Below are 15,163 nucleotides of genomic sequence, written 5' to 3'. Positions count from 1 at the left end.
AAGTTAGGCAGATCTAATCCTCCTTTATCCTTGGTCCTTTGTAGTGTTTTTAAGCTGATACGTGGGGGTTTATCTTTCCAAAGGAATTTAGAAATGTACGAGTCTAGAGATCTGAACCAATCTTGTGATGGCTTATTTGGGATCATTGAAAATAAATAGTTTATTTTTGGCAAGATCATCATTTTTATAGCGGCGACCCTTCCCATGAGTGATATGGGTAAAGATTTCCATCTAGCCAGGTCGCCTTCTACTGTCTTTAAAAGTGGGATGTGGTTTAATTTAGTTAATTCTGAAAGTTTAGGAGAGACATTAATACCTAAATATTTTATATTTCCACATTGCAGTGGGGAAGGAGAAGAATTATGGAAGGAGCAATTAATCGGAAGAACTGTTGATTTCGACCAGTTAATTGAATAATCTGAGACACTTGAGAAGGAATTTATCAATGCAATTACCCCAGAGATATTGGTTTGTGAGTTTTGGAGAAAAAGTAACACATCATCTACATAAAGGCTGATTTTATGTTCTATATTCTTACATTTTATGCCCTTAATTGTTGTAGCCTGTCTAATTGCTGCTGCTAATGGCTCAATAAAAATTGCAAACAGTGAAGGGGAGAGTGGGCATCCCTGTCTGGTGCCCCTCAGAAGAGAGAAGCGGGAGGATGTTTGGTCATTTGTTCTGACACAAGCTGTTGGGGAGTTATATAATATTTTTAACCAGTTTATGAAACAGGGTCCAAAACCAAATTTATGTAAAGTTGCAAATAGAAATTTCCAGTTAACTCTGTCAAATGCTTTTTCTGCATCTAAAGAAAATATTATGGTTTCAGTGTTTTTACTGCATGAGTAGTCTATTAAATTAAGTAATCTACGTGTATTTGTTGATGAGTGCCTACCTTTTATAAAACCAGTTTGGTCAGGATGAATTAAAAGGGGGGTTATTTTCTCTAATCTCTTTGAGAGAGCTTTGCAGATTATTTTAAGGTCTACATTAATAAGGGATATTGGACGATAGCTTGAGGGATATACAAGGTCTTTGCCTGGTTTTTGTAAGAGACTGATATTTGCAGAGTTCATATTTGGTGGTAGTCTACCATTTTCTTTGATTTCCTGCAACATCCTGTGAAAAACTGGTGCCAGAATTGTCCAGAATTCTTTGTAAAAATCTGTTGGAAAACCATCTGGACCTGGAGCCTTATTATTGGGCATACTTATCAGAGCTTCCTGGAGTTCACCTGGCGTCAGTGGCGAATCCAGTGCTATTGCTTGGGTGTCTAATAATTTTGGAAGAGTTATGTTGTCGAGAAATTGATCAATTTCGTTTTTAGATGGGTTTATTTGTGGTGTATATAAAGTTTCATAGAAATCCCTAAAAATGTTATTTATTTTTTTAGGATCATATATTGTATTCCCAGATAAATCTTTAACAGCACATATAGTTGTTTTTTCTTTATTGATTTTTAACTGGTTAGCAAGAAATTGTCCGGATTTGTTACCATGTTCATAATTTTGCAGGCGAAGTCTTTGTACTAAGAATTTAGTCTTTTTATTAATAATTTCATTTAATTCTAGTTTTGTCTTGTGTATTTTGTTTAATATTTCTTGATCTTGGTGTGACACATAGGCTTTTTCTAAGGATTTGATGTTTTTCTCTAGTTCCTGAATTTTTTGTTTTCTTCTTTCTTCTTATGTGATGAGAAAGAGATTATTTTACCTCTCATCACGGCTTTCCCTGCTTCCCAGAGGACAGATGCTGATGTTCCAGGAATGTCATTAAAGCCTAAATATAGAGTCCATTCTTTTTTAAAGTATTTGATAAACTCTTCGTCTTTGAGCAGTGATGTATTAAATCTCCAGTTTTTTCTTGGTGTAGTATTATTCATATGGAATCCTTAATAGGATTGAATAAAGAGACTTGACTCATCACAGGGCATGGACAGAGATAATTCTTTTTAAAAATGTGTTCTCGTGCAATGGAAACAAATTTTCAGTACTCAGTAGTAAAAAGATGAAAAACAGAATTTTCTCAACTCAACTCGAGGTCAATGTCATATTAATGCAGAATGCTTGCTTCATTATTAATGTTTCATTATTTATTTGTCTATTTGGTATTTTCTTTTATTGTCTAGCCCTTTCACCAGTATGAGTCTCAGTACATTTGATGTACTGGGAAGCTATCTGATCTAAGACCATTAACAAGAATAGTGGCCTCGTACAGCTTTCTCAGCATCCAAAGAGAGCACTAAATCATCAACCTGTCTATTTTCCTGAGAGGAAACAGTGTCTTTCAGTTTAGTCTAAGGAGTTTGAAAAGAGAAGGACTGGACTTCTTGAAGAAGAAGTTCACCATGATCTGGATGACTGAGAACCTACACAGACATCTTTCAGTGTAACTTTCTGTTTTTTGTCCACTGCAGAGGACATAATGAATAGGTTCGGTCTCACGAGGGTAGGAGGGAATTCCTGGATGATACTGAAAAGATATCATTAATTTGTGAACTGTAGCAACAAAATGATGCATCTGCAGTAATGAATGATTAAATAATCCAAATTCACTACCAAACTCATCAGGTCCAGAGGATATTTCATTCTCTAAAGTTCTCATATTGGATTAAACACCTTTTTTCTGGAAATGGGAGCATTAAGAGCAGATTGCTGCTATGTTCATATGGTGGGAAGAACTTATTCACTAAAACAGATTTTGAATTGTAGCACAATTTTGTTGCTACAATTCAGTCCAGAGTGTACACCACCTCTTGCCCAGTGACAGCTGGAATAGGTCCCAAACCCTCAGTGACTGTGAATTGGATTAGTAGATCAAAAATGGATGAAAAGATGGATGCTTCACAAATGTTTAAGTCACGCTTTATCAGAAAATCTGCTTTATTTTTCAGCACCGTATTTTTTTTTATAACATTAGACAAGCCTAAGTGATTAACATAAAAGCAGGTCAGGTCATTATCTCCAGATTAACTGATTAAAGTTCTGCAATGTGCCCTGAACAATATATGTTAGCAGATCTAAATAAGATTCTTTGTAAATATCACGTGATAAAACAGAGAAGAGGAAGTAAAAGTCAGGAGAAAAGTTTCAATTCTACAGGACACAGAGAGGAGAATCTCATTTTCCAACAACAAAGTAATGCTAATCATGGAAGCAACATTAATATTTCAAGGCACTATACCACATTTTCTAATGTTGAGAGCAGAGATGGGCAGTAACGCGTTACTGTAATCCGATTACTTTTTTCAAGTAACGAGTAAAGTAAGGGATTGCTATTGCAAAAACGGTAATTAGATTACCGTTACTTTCCCGTAGGAACGCTGCGTTACTGCGTTACTAAAACCGTGATTTTTTTGCGAGAATGTCTCATGACAGTGACGTAACCGAGTGCAACGTTCGTGACAACAGCTGTGTGCAGATCAACAATGGATCATATATCGAGTGCGGGAGAGAGTATGAGCATGCAGCGTTTAAAGCGTGGAAGTACTGACCTTATTTTGAGTTTGATTCCATAAAAAGTGACAAAAACATTAGCGTCCGCTGTTCACTGCGTGGGAAGAAAACTTACAGCAAAAAAACCCTAAACTTCCAAGCAAGCACCGAGTGCGCAATGAGGTAATGGGAAATTCACAGACAAACTCGCGGATTCTTCCACTGACCGCCGCGGCACACCTGCACCAGGGTAAATCTCCGCCTACCCAACTCCTGCTTTACAGGTGAAAATAGAGCAAAAGGACCGCTAGTCTTTGATTTTATTTATTTTCTGCTGTGTTTTACTTGCATCTATTTGAAAGAGTGAGTGTAAACACACACACACAAAAAAAAAATTATGTGCTGCAATGTGCAGAAAATAGGTTTAAATATTAAACAAATTTCTTCCAGTCAGAGAATGTTGCATATAATTAAATTTTTGCTTGATGCATAAAGTTAAAATATTAAAACTAATAAAAAAAGTTTTAAAAAGGGACTTTTCCATTTGATTACATTTTATATGATGAATTATGCAGAAAAAGTAGAATTGGGCTGAAAGAGCTATCGCTTTATCACCTATTCAGGTTGTAAATCGTGTTTTTAAAAAGTAACTAAGTAACTAAGTAATTAATTACTTTTGAAAATAAGTAATCAGTAAAGTAACGGGATTACTTTTTTGGGGAAGTAATCAGTAATTAGTTACTGATTACTTTTTTCAAGTAACTTGACCAACACTGGTTGAGAGGATGCAGTCTTATTTACAGTAGCAGCCCAGGGCAGGGACATCAGGGAGCTGCCCTTTTCAACCTCCATTTTGTACAGTTGGACAGTGGAGCAGCTGAGGATTAAGTGAGCAGTAGATGGTGAGGAGGGAGAGAGCATTTTTCTGTCGACTTTTACCCTGCATGAGCAGCTATCTCCCTCACAGCTAGAGGACATTTAAGTTAGAAGTTAAATCACACTGACCACATTTTATGCTGTCTCATCTATGTTTGAGTCGTGAGCTAATGTTCAGCTTAGAGAACTGACAAGACTTACTGTTACAGTTCCTTGTTTAATTTGTATTTATTTATTTCTCTTGTTTTTTGTAACACATATTCAGCCAGAAACTAATGCAGTTATTCCTGCAGCTGTGTCAATGGAGGTTTGGTTTGTGGATCAGTGGCAGGAAATTTTAGTCCATGGACCCCACATGGCCTGTTTAGATCTCAAGCGATTAAAACTCTTCACGAAAGATTATACATGACAAACAGGTGATGTCTTGTCCGAGAAGCCTCGAAGGAAATAAGTGCAATTTCAACAACACGTCTCAGATTTTCCACATTCGGTATTTTGTTTACCAGAAAAGCTATTGTTGCAAAGCAAATTAACATTAACAATAAGCTCTTTGGCTTTACCACCTGGCTTCTGTGTGGCATGGCAACCCACAGGTAATGCCTTTGTCAGCAATGATGACTCACACCTCTGACTCAAATGATATTTGCAGTTCAAAAAACCCACTCACTTTTACTGCAATTTTTCTACTTGGCAAAAACATTCAGTGGGCCAGATTGGACCCTCTGGTGTCACTCCTGATCTAGGAATAATTCAGGCTTGTACTTAATGGATTACAGGAGTTTAGTCAGTATGCAAAACATATGTCCTGTCATATAACTCTATGCAGTGGCTCCTTACTGTTTCTGTAGGATTTAAAAGGGTAAGTAGCAGCCAGGTGCTGATAATGAAATGCACTTGATTAACTGATTATCAGCAAGTGTGAGCACCTCGATAAAAGCAGACGTTTTAGCAACTTGGTGGTCTGAAGCATTTAGATGTGTGCTACAAGCAAATTTAGCCCAAGGTTGGACCATCCAATTGTTATGTTGTGGCAGGGATTTGTCCACCAGGGGGCAACAGTTGTTGGAGAGTTTTTCAGTCTGTGGGGCGCATGCCCCGGTTCTCATAATAAGGAAGTAACTGTGAGCTAAACATGGTCTCCGTGGTTCCTTAGTCCTAGGATATCACATATGGCGATGAGGGTAAAAGCCAGGTGTTGCTGTGAAGTTACACCGTGATAAGTGACTTATGAAGTGAGGTTGGCAAGTGGTACGGTGCTAGCATCTGTTGGAAGCGGAGCGTAACCCTCGGTGTGGAATAATGGCTACCACTTTGGGCTCGGTGGCACCGTTCGACAGCGAGCTGCAATCCTGGGAGGAATATTGTGAGATTTTGGATTACTTCTTTGTGGCGAATGATATTAAGGAGGAGGAGAAGAAGCGAGCGGTACTGTTGAGTTGCGTGGGCGCACAGACCTATGCCCTGATTAGGAACCTACTCAGTCCGGTCAAGCCAGGGGATCGTTCTTATGCTGAGTTGGTGGGATTGTTGAACAATCATTTTCACCCTAAGCCGAGTGAAATTGTGCAGCGTTGGAAGTTTAACACACGGAATAGAAGGCCGGAGGAAAGTGTGGGCGATTATGTAGCGGAGCTGAGGAAGCTCGCACAGGACTGTAACTTTGGAGACTCCCTGACGGTGATGCTGCGGGATCGTTTAGTATGTGGAATAAGCGACGACAGAATACAGCGCAGATTGTTAGCAGAGGATTCGCTAACATTTGAAAAGGCGCTGAAGTTTGCTCAAGCAATGGAGGCTGCTAACAGAGACATTGTGGATTTGAAGAGCATGACGGAACAGTCGCGATTCACTAAAGGATTAGGAGTGGTGAACAAGATGGAGGACCGCGGCTCGACGTCACAACAGGTTGTCAGGAAGTGCTACAGATGTGGAGGGCTAAATCATGTGGCCAAGGACTGCAGGTTTGTTTCAGAAAAATGCCACAACTGCGGCAAGGTGGGACACATAAAAAGGGTCTGCCGAATGAAAATGGAACAAAAAGGAGGGCGTGGCAGACAAGGTAAACAAGCCCATTTCTTGGAAGAGGAGAATGTGGAGAGTGAGGAAGAAGGAGCTGAAATGCACCACATAAAGGCAAGTGTGACTATGTATAATGTGCATGAGGAGATTAGCATCCCAAGGGAAGAACCCATCAGACAGAAGCTAAAATAAATGGACAGAATGTGACATTTGAAGTAGACACAGGCTGTGGTTACACTATCATGTCGAAGGAGTCATTTAAAAAACTTTTTGAAGGCAGTAATGCGCCCAAAGTAAGCAAATGTGGAATCAAACTGAGAACGTATGGAGGCCACAAGGTACCTGTGTGGGGAGCAGCCCAAGTGCAGGTGGAATTCAGAGACAGTAAAAAAAAACTGGATGTGGTGGTGGTTGAAGGGGCTGGAACTAGTTTGATGGGTCGGGGATGGATTAAGGCCCTCCAATTAGACTGGCAACCTGTACATAAGATAGAAGGCAGAGATGATGCCTTACAGCGGATACTGGCCAGACATGAAACAGTGTTTAAGGATGAGTTGGGAACGCTGAAGGGGTTTGCAGCAAAGATACACGTAGCCAGTGATGCCAAACTGTGCTTCTATAAGCCCCGATCAGTTCCGTTTGCTATGAAAAAGAAAGTGGAGCAGGAACTGGAGAGACTGTTGGAGGAGAAGATCATCCAACCAGTGAAATTCGCAAAGTGGGCCGCACCCATTGTACCCATACTAAAGCCAGACTCCAGCGCCAGAATTTGTGGTGACTACAAACTGACTGTTAACAAGGTGTCGCCTGTAGAACAATACCCCATTCCACGAATGGAGGACATGATAGCGGGGCTGGCGGGAGGAGAAAAATACACCAAGTTAGATATGAGTCACGCATATCAACAGGTTGTACTTGATGAGGAATCTAGAAAGTATGTCACAGTGAACACACACAGGGGTTTGTTTACATACACCAGGTTGCCATTTGGTGTGAGTTCAAGTCCTGCCATTTTTCAGCGCACCATGGAGAGTGTGTTGCAAGGTCTGACCAATGTTGCAGTGTATCTGAATGACATCATCCTGACGGGAAAGAATGACAAAGAACATCTTCAAACACTGGATGGAGTGCTGCAGCGCTTGGAGGAGGCGGCCTGCGCTTAAAAAGGAGCAAATGTCAATTCATGGAGAAGGAAGTGACATTTTTAGGACATCGGGTGGATAAGACCGGTTTACATCCAGTGCCAGCAAAGGTGAAAGCAGTGCAGGAGGCGCCACCCCCAAAATCAGTGACAGAGCTCAAAGCTTATTTGGGGTTGTTGAACTTCTATAATAAGTTCTTGCCAAACTTGTCCACACTGTTGGCCCCACTGCACAAGCTTCTGAGAAAGGGGGAACCATGGTGTTGGGGACCAGCACAGGAGAAGGTTTTCTGCAAATCAAAGGAACTGTTGCAGTCAAGCAGTGTATTGGTACACTATGATGAGCAAAAGGATTTAATTCTTTCTTGCGATGCGTCCCCCTATGGAGTGGGAGCAGTACTAGCTCACCGCATGCCAGATGGTCAGGAAAAACCCATTGGGTTTGCATCGCGTACCCTGAATGCAGCAGAAAAGAACTACTCACAACTGGATAAAGAAGGATTGGCTGTAATATTTGGTGTGCAGTATTTTCATAAGTACCTGTACGGCAGGAAGTTCATGATTATCACGGATCATAAGCCATTGATAAGTTTGTTCCATGAGTTGAAGGCCGTCCCTCAGATGGCGTCACAGAGGATCATGCGATGGGCGGTGTTATTAAGAGCCTATGAGTATGTCATTAAATACAGAGAAGGCAAAAATAACAGTAATGCTGATGGTCTGAGTCGTCTCCCTCTTCCAGAGAACCTCCCTAAAGAGGTGGCAGCTGAGGACCAAGTGTTGATGGTAGATCAGGACCACGAGGGCGTGATGACATCTGAGCAGCTGCAAAGATGGACAACCAACGATCCCATACTCTCCAGAGTGCGTGAGTATGCTTTGAGAGGATGGCCTACTACGCAGCATCCTAATTTTCAGCCCTACAGACAGAGACAACAGGAGCTGAGTGTGCAGGATGGGTGTGTGCTGTGGGGGGCGAGGGTGGTGATACCAGAACGAGGTCGACGCCCCCTTTTGGAACAGCTACATCAGTCACACCCAGGAATGAGTCGCATGAAGGGCCTGGCCAGAAGCTACATGTGGTGGCCGCATATGGAGAATGACATTGAAGACAAGGTGAGGTCCTGCAGTACATGTCAAGAACATAGACACAGGCTGCAAGAGGCACCGCTACACCCCTGGGAGTGGCCAGAAAAGCCCTGGAGAAGGATACATATCGATTATGCGGGCCCGTTTTTGGGTAAAATGTTCTTAGTAATAGTGGACGCCCACTCCAAATGGTTAGATGTGTATCCAGTTCCATCTGCTACAGCAGCTGCAACCATAGACTACCTGAGAAACTGTTTCAGCACGCACGGCCTTCCTGAGATGGTGGTCTCTGATAATGCCCAGTGTTTTGTAAGTGCACAAACTAAAGAGTTCATGGCAAAGAATGGAATCACCCACGTCACCTCCGCTCCATATCACCCAGCATCCAATGGGTTAGCAGAAAGAGCAGTGGAAACGTTCAAAGAACTCATGAAAAAGAGTACTGGAGACACACTGGCAACCAAGTTAAACAGGGCTCTGTTTAGTTACAGAATCACACCACAGTCCACAACAGGGAAGTCTCCCACTGAGTTGATGATGGGCCGGAAGTTGAGGTGTACTCTTGATCTCATACACCCTGACTTGAAACAGAAAGTGACAGCAAAACAAGATAGCCAAAGACTGTATCATGATAGACATGCCAAGGAGCGCATGTTTGTTATTGGAGACACAGTATATACCAGAAACTATGGCAGAGGACCCAAATGGATACCAGGACTTATACAGGAGATGACGGGGCCTGTTTCCCACTTGGTGATGCTGGGCAATGGGACAATGGTGAGGCGTCACGTCGATCAGCTGTTTGCCCGCCTGGAGCCGTGCCTGGCAGCAGGAATGCCTGAAGGCCACCCAGGCGAGCCCCCAAAGGCAGCCCCAAACATCAGCGCTGAGACAGGAGACGAGGATGAGAGACACATGGAGGTGCAAATTACACCAGTGGTGAAGCCACATATGGAGAGTAGTGATTCACTGGAATCACCTGCCACTGGGTTACGGCGATCGCAAAGAACCAAGAGACCGCCGGAGCACCTGAGAGACTTTGTGCCATGATTACGGTGAACTGTTATAGGTTAACCTAAGACTGTTGGACTAAAGGTTCATTATTACGGAGTGAAATTTCAATAAAAGCTGGGGACGGGATTGTTGCATTTTTATAAAGGTGAAGTTTTTGTTTATGGGTATTTTCTGTAGTGATTAAAACTACAGAGTAGTTCCAGTTTAAGGGGGGAGGAATGTTATGTTGTGGCAGGGATTTGTCCACCAGGGGGCAACAGTTGTTGGAGAGTTTTTCAGTCTGTGGGGCGCATGCCCCGGTTCTCATAATAAAGAAGTAACTGTGAGCTAAACATGGTCTCCGTGGTTCCTTAGTCCTAGGATATCACACAATGTTCAGAGAAACTCCCAAAAAACAAAGAGTTGCATCTGAGACTCTGTTAGCATTAGAGAAAACCAAAATAGAGCTGTTAGGCCATAACGCCCAGCACTACGTTTGGTGAAAACCAAACCCAGCATATTAGCTGCACAAACACCTCATAACAACTGTCAACAAAGTGGTGGAGGGGTGATGACTTCAACTGGTTTTGCAGCCACATGACCCAGGCACCATGCAGCCACTGAGTTGACTCTAAACCCCTCTGTATACCAAATTACTCTAGAGTCAGATGTGAGGCCATCTAAATGCTAAAGCTTGGTCTCAATTGGGTTATGTACCAAGACAATGATCCCAAGCATGGCTGAAAAGAAAAGACACAAAGTTTTGCAACTAATACTCTCTGTGCTTGACGTACCAGCACTTACTAGGAACACTATGAAAAACAATGAAAAAAAAGAAAATCAATAATATTCTTACAAACATAAACAAAGAAAAGCTTCCCTTCACAGTAAATAGATGGCATATTTAGATGCTCAAAGACATTTTTGGGGCCTTTATAAAAAGTTTCTCTTGTGCAATGAAATGCACCCTTTGCTTCATGTAATTCTGCAGTGCAGGTGGTGAGTAACACCAGTTTAAAACAATGAGGAGGAAACAGTGACTGACATGAATAACAAGTTAGACCTCTGACTGCAGTGATGCCTACAGGGTTTTATCTGTCTGTCTCTCGTTTGGGTGGTTTAGCAGATGTGAAATAAAGACACACATACTCACACACTCGCATACCAACTGAAATTTGACCCAAATGATGGAACTGCACTCACAATGGCTGTTTCAATTTTAAGAATAGAGTAGAAATACATTTCCATGTACTTCTGTTTATATCTAGCCACATAAATACCCCCATTGGACAAACATTAGCAAGATATCCAACTTTTTTTTGACTTGTGCTATTTTGTGCAGCACTACCTCATTTAGATCAGCATTTGACATATTGATGGTTCAAATAAACACCAGAAAGCTAGTTTAAAGAAGGAGAACATGAAGCCTAACTAATTAATGAGCAGCCATATAGGCTCATTATGAGCAGCAATGTGCCATTTTTCCCACATGTCACAGTTTAAGAATTTTCATTTTGCTTTAAAGAACACATTTTTCTTGGGTTCATATTGTGACGTACACACAAGCAGAATTGCAAGTGAGTCTGCAGCAATCTACTTCGATAGATCTGTAAACCCAAGATGTGGCAATGGATCAACACCAAATATTCAGCTAAATTTATGCTAAAGCTAAATCTATGGTTCGTTATCCTTCCACAACTCCTCCAAAGTAGTCACACTTATGGAGGACTGAGTCTGCTGCTCTGCTTGCATGCAGCTTGTCCCAAAGTTGGGTCTTCGTATCTAAGACATTAGGACCAAGGAAGGCTTTTTATCAAACAAACTGAGATTTAAGTAGGTTTGGATATAAAGTGCTTTAGGTGTCAACACAGCAAGAATTTAACTTTTTTTCTTTGTTTGCTTCCTTGTGTGACTCTGCTTTACCTTCCCCCAATTATACTGACTGTTTCACTTTCCCTAATGTTTTTTTTTCTTTTATCTAATCCACCTTAGTCAGCTTCATATAACTTACTTCTTCACAAGAGTCTCTCTCTCTCTCTTTGTCTCTCTCAGTTCAGGTTGTTTTAGTCATTAGCTGACATGCCGATACCATCTCAGACACCTGTTCTCTCCTTCCAGTGCTGCTTCTCCTCGTTCTCTGCCTGCCTCTCCCTGCCTCTCACTTCCTCCTTTCCTCCCTCTGCCTCTTCTCCTCCTCCTTCTTATCTGTTCGACAGGTCTGGAGAGAACAAATTAGACCTGCTAAATTAAGCCACACACAAAGCTCCAGTCTAGCTGGAGGGAAACTGTGTTTATGTGCGTGTGTGTGTGTGTGTGTGTGTGAAAGACGGAAAGAGACAAACACACACTCAAACATGGGAGCGCTTTGAAAAATGGGTAAAACTGATTAAATGAGATAAGCCTCTGGAGCTGGATTCTGCTTTAAATGTACAGAGGGGTGATTATTTGACCAGAGGAGAAATAACAAAGACTGAGGAGGGAGAGTCTGCAATGAGAGTCTGAGAGGGAGAGATAAGAGAGCAGTTTGTGGTTTACGCCAGTGGTAGGAAATAAGTAGATACATTTAGGCAAGTGCTCTATTATGAAGTGCTTTTACTTCATTGTCATTACATTAGGTTGAATGACATTGCTGTGTAGTGTTTGCCGTCGAGGTAGTTAAGGGCTAATTTAACCTAAACACCCTATACAGTTTATGGAGAGTACAAACTGTAATAACAGCAGGGGTAAATAAAAGTAATATGAAAATGGCACTAGGAAAGGGAAGGATCTTCAATAAATACGATATCTATCTTTTCCTCTCTCTGCCCGCTAAGACCTTTATTCCTTCTGTGCTCACACCACTTTTTTCTCTCTCTTTTTTCTCGGATAATAAGCAGTGCCACCAGTTCAACCCTGTCTGTGATGCTGTGTCTCTTCCTCTCTCTGTCATAAATGAGGAAGTCTGGGAACATCTTTAAATGTCTGTGCGTCTCTCCACTGATCTTTCTCTTCCCCTTTCCCCTCTGATAATAGGGTGGGTGAACATTTCATATCGGATTCCCTCACTTTCTTCTTTCCTCTTGCCGACAGAATGACAAAGCTAATCTCCTTATCAATTTGTTTGACAGGCTTTGAGAGAACATGTTCTCATCTTTTGCCCCCAACCGTCCTGCCCTCCTTCACCTATCCCTTCATCTCTCCTCTTTTGTTGAATGGACATGTGAGAAAAGCACGGTTGGCTTACACATGTTGGCAGTCTACTGACAGCGTTACAAGATCCTGTGTTTTTTCTGTTGCTCCTGCCTCTCCTATCTATTTATCTCCATCTCATGCCTTTTCTTTATTGCCGCCACAAGTAAAATGGTCAAAGAGGCATTTTACCTAGGGCACTGCTGTGGTACTGAGTCTGACACTGATCGGATTTAAAAACAAAAACGCACTTGAATGAAGGACTTTATGTTGTGTTTCAAATAACAGCCAATAATTCGTCATCAGCCATGTGTGTGTGTGTGTGTGGGTGTGTGTGCCCCTTACCAGTGGTGAGTAGTAGATTTTAAATCCTGGCCTTGCAACAAAGTAATCATCAGACTTGAAGGTGACTTTGAGTTTGTTGGTTTTCGAGTTTAGACTGGGTGGTGCCTTCTGCCCGCACCACCGACCCCAAATTATAGTGCTGGTCTCCGATTGGTCCTCCACTTCAACAAAGTCATACCTGCAGTGTGAGTGAGTGAGAACAACATAGAAGTATGTTAATACGTAGGAAATAAGAGAGACTGGCTGAGGATTAAAACTGTACACACACACACACACAAAACTATGTTCAAGTTAAGCACAAGTAGTTAGATTTTTGGTACTTTTTTGCACATTATTTCTGGAAATAAAAAACTTATTCTTGCTAAGGTCATGATTAAGCAGTCAGAGAGCTGGAAAACAGTAAACAGCCATCACAGTTTATAAACCAATTTATCTTCATATAATATTCTTGTATTTTCTCCTGCAGGGACGAGGATTACTACTGTCAAAATTTCAGTTAACTCTTGGCCTCTGTCAACACTTTCCTGCTGAGTTTATCAGCTCAGTCACTCGTTTTGAGTCATACTGAATAAATAAATAAGTCTATTTTGTAAATCTTGACTGTATTATGTTTTTGAAATTAGGATTATTTAGTGGTATGAAACTAAAGATTGAATTACGATCAATCACAAGAACGTGCAGTTTTATAGTCAAACGTGTTATTCCTCGTCACATCTAGGTTTTTCTAACCAAGATGACGATCTCAGAAACGCTCATCTCAAGGCTTCGAACTGGGACTGGGTTACGGTAGCTACGTCCATCTTTTATACTATTACATCAGAATTTCTGTAACTTGTTTTTTATAAAGATGGACAAATAAAGATGGTTCTGATTCTGTTCATTTTAAATAACATGCTATGGCATGACAATAGCCAAAATAAATATGCCCAAAGATTAAAAAACAAAGCTAATTATTCGCTGCAATGCTAAAAGTTCAGTGATTTGTGGCAGAATTGATGCTCCATTTTTGCTAGCACAGCACGCGTGGCCACAATAACAATTCTGTCACTTCTAAGGTTTTGCATATAAGGACATTAAAAATGATCAACTCCTTACCAGGACTTAGAATTAGATAAATACAACCTGAGACTTACAAAAAACTTGACATATCACATCATGTCATTATTTATTTTATAAAAACTAAACCAAAATGCTGAAGCAATGTGTGAAAACCAAACACCTCCTGATTCAGTCGTTATAGCCAGGAACCCTGGCTCACTCTTGCTTCGTTGAGGTTTGTGGGCATTTGTTTATGCACAGCTCCTTTAAGGTTCTACCACAGTCTTCAATCGGGTTAAGGTCTGGAGTTTGGTCCATTGGGACCATTGCCCTGCTGTATTACCCAATTGTGGACAAGCTTTAGCTGTCAGACAGATGGCCTCACATTTCAGTATATAGAACTCATGATTGACTCAGTGATTGCGAGTTGGCCAGATCCTAGGGCTGCAGTAGTTGTAGTGATGGTCATCTCCAATTTAGTTCATCAGTCAAAAGGACATTGTTTGGTAAGTCTTGTGGTTGTTCAAGTGATAACCCTTTTTAGAGAGAAGAGGCTTTCTCCTGACAAACCTTTCAAACAAGTCATAGTTGGGAGTCTTTTACTGTCATGTGTCCGCAGAGTCTGAGATATAGCTTTTTGGTTTTCACTGTAGTTTGTCTGAGGATTTAAAAGTCTGACCTTGGCGTGAATTTGATGGGACATTCACTCCTGGAAAGACTGGCAACTATCTTGAATGTTTTCCACTTGGGAATAATCTTTCTCACTGTAGAATGATGGACTATAAATTGTTTGGAAATGACCATATAAACCTTCCTAGACTGAAAGGCAGCAGTATTTGCTCCTGTAAGGTCACTGCTGATGTCTTTCCTCCTTGACTTTTCGTTAACACACACCTAGATGCTCCGGACCTACAAGCTGCCGATTTTCACTCACTGCTTCTACATTTTGGCTTAGTTTATGTTAAATACATTTTTAAGTCCTTCAAATGACTAGATGTTTTTTTTATTTATTATATCCTGATATATGACTGTCTATATGACATCACCATGGCTATAA

The 15,163-nt window shown here is 41.2% G+C and overlaps 1 protein-coding gene across 2 annotated transcripts in view; it reads right to left on the bottom strand.

Moving 5' to 3' along the window:
* pdgfd (platelet derived growth factor d) overlaps positions 1 to 15,163 on the bottom strand; it is a 67,020-nt gene that overhangs the window by 18,854 nt on the left and 33,003 nt on the right. For both annotated transcript variants that reach the window (XM_084950949.1, XM_084950950.1), the window contains exon 3: positions 13,069 to 13,246. In XM_084950949.1, the coding sequence (XP_084807075.1) occupies positions 13,069 to 13,246 (178 nt within the window). The remainder of the gene's footprint in view (positions 1 to 13,068; positions 13,247 to 15,163) is intronic.

This window comes from Perissodus microlepis, chromosome 14 (genome assembly GCF_051167445.1).
Source record: "Perissodus microlepis isolate ML-2025 ecotype Zambia chromosome 14, ASM5116744v1, whole genome shotgun sequence".
Classification (NCBI taxonomy): domain Eukaryota; kingdom Metazoa; phylum Chordata; class Actinopteri; order Cichliformes; family Cichlidae; genus Perissodus; species Perissodus microlepis.
This window is presented reverse-complemented; position numbering and strand designations above follow the sequence as displayed.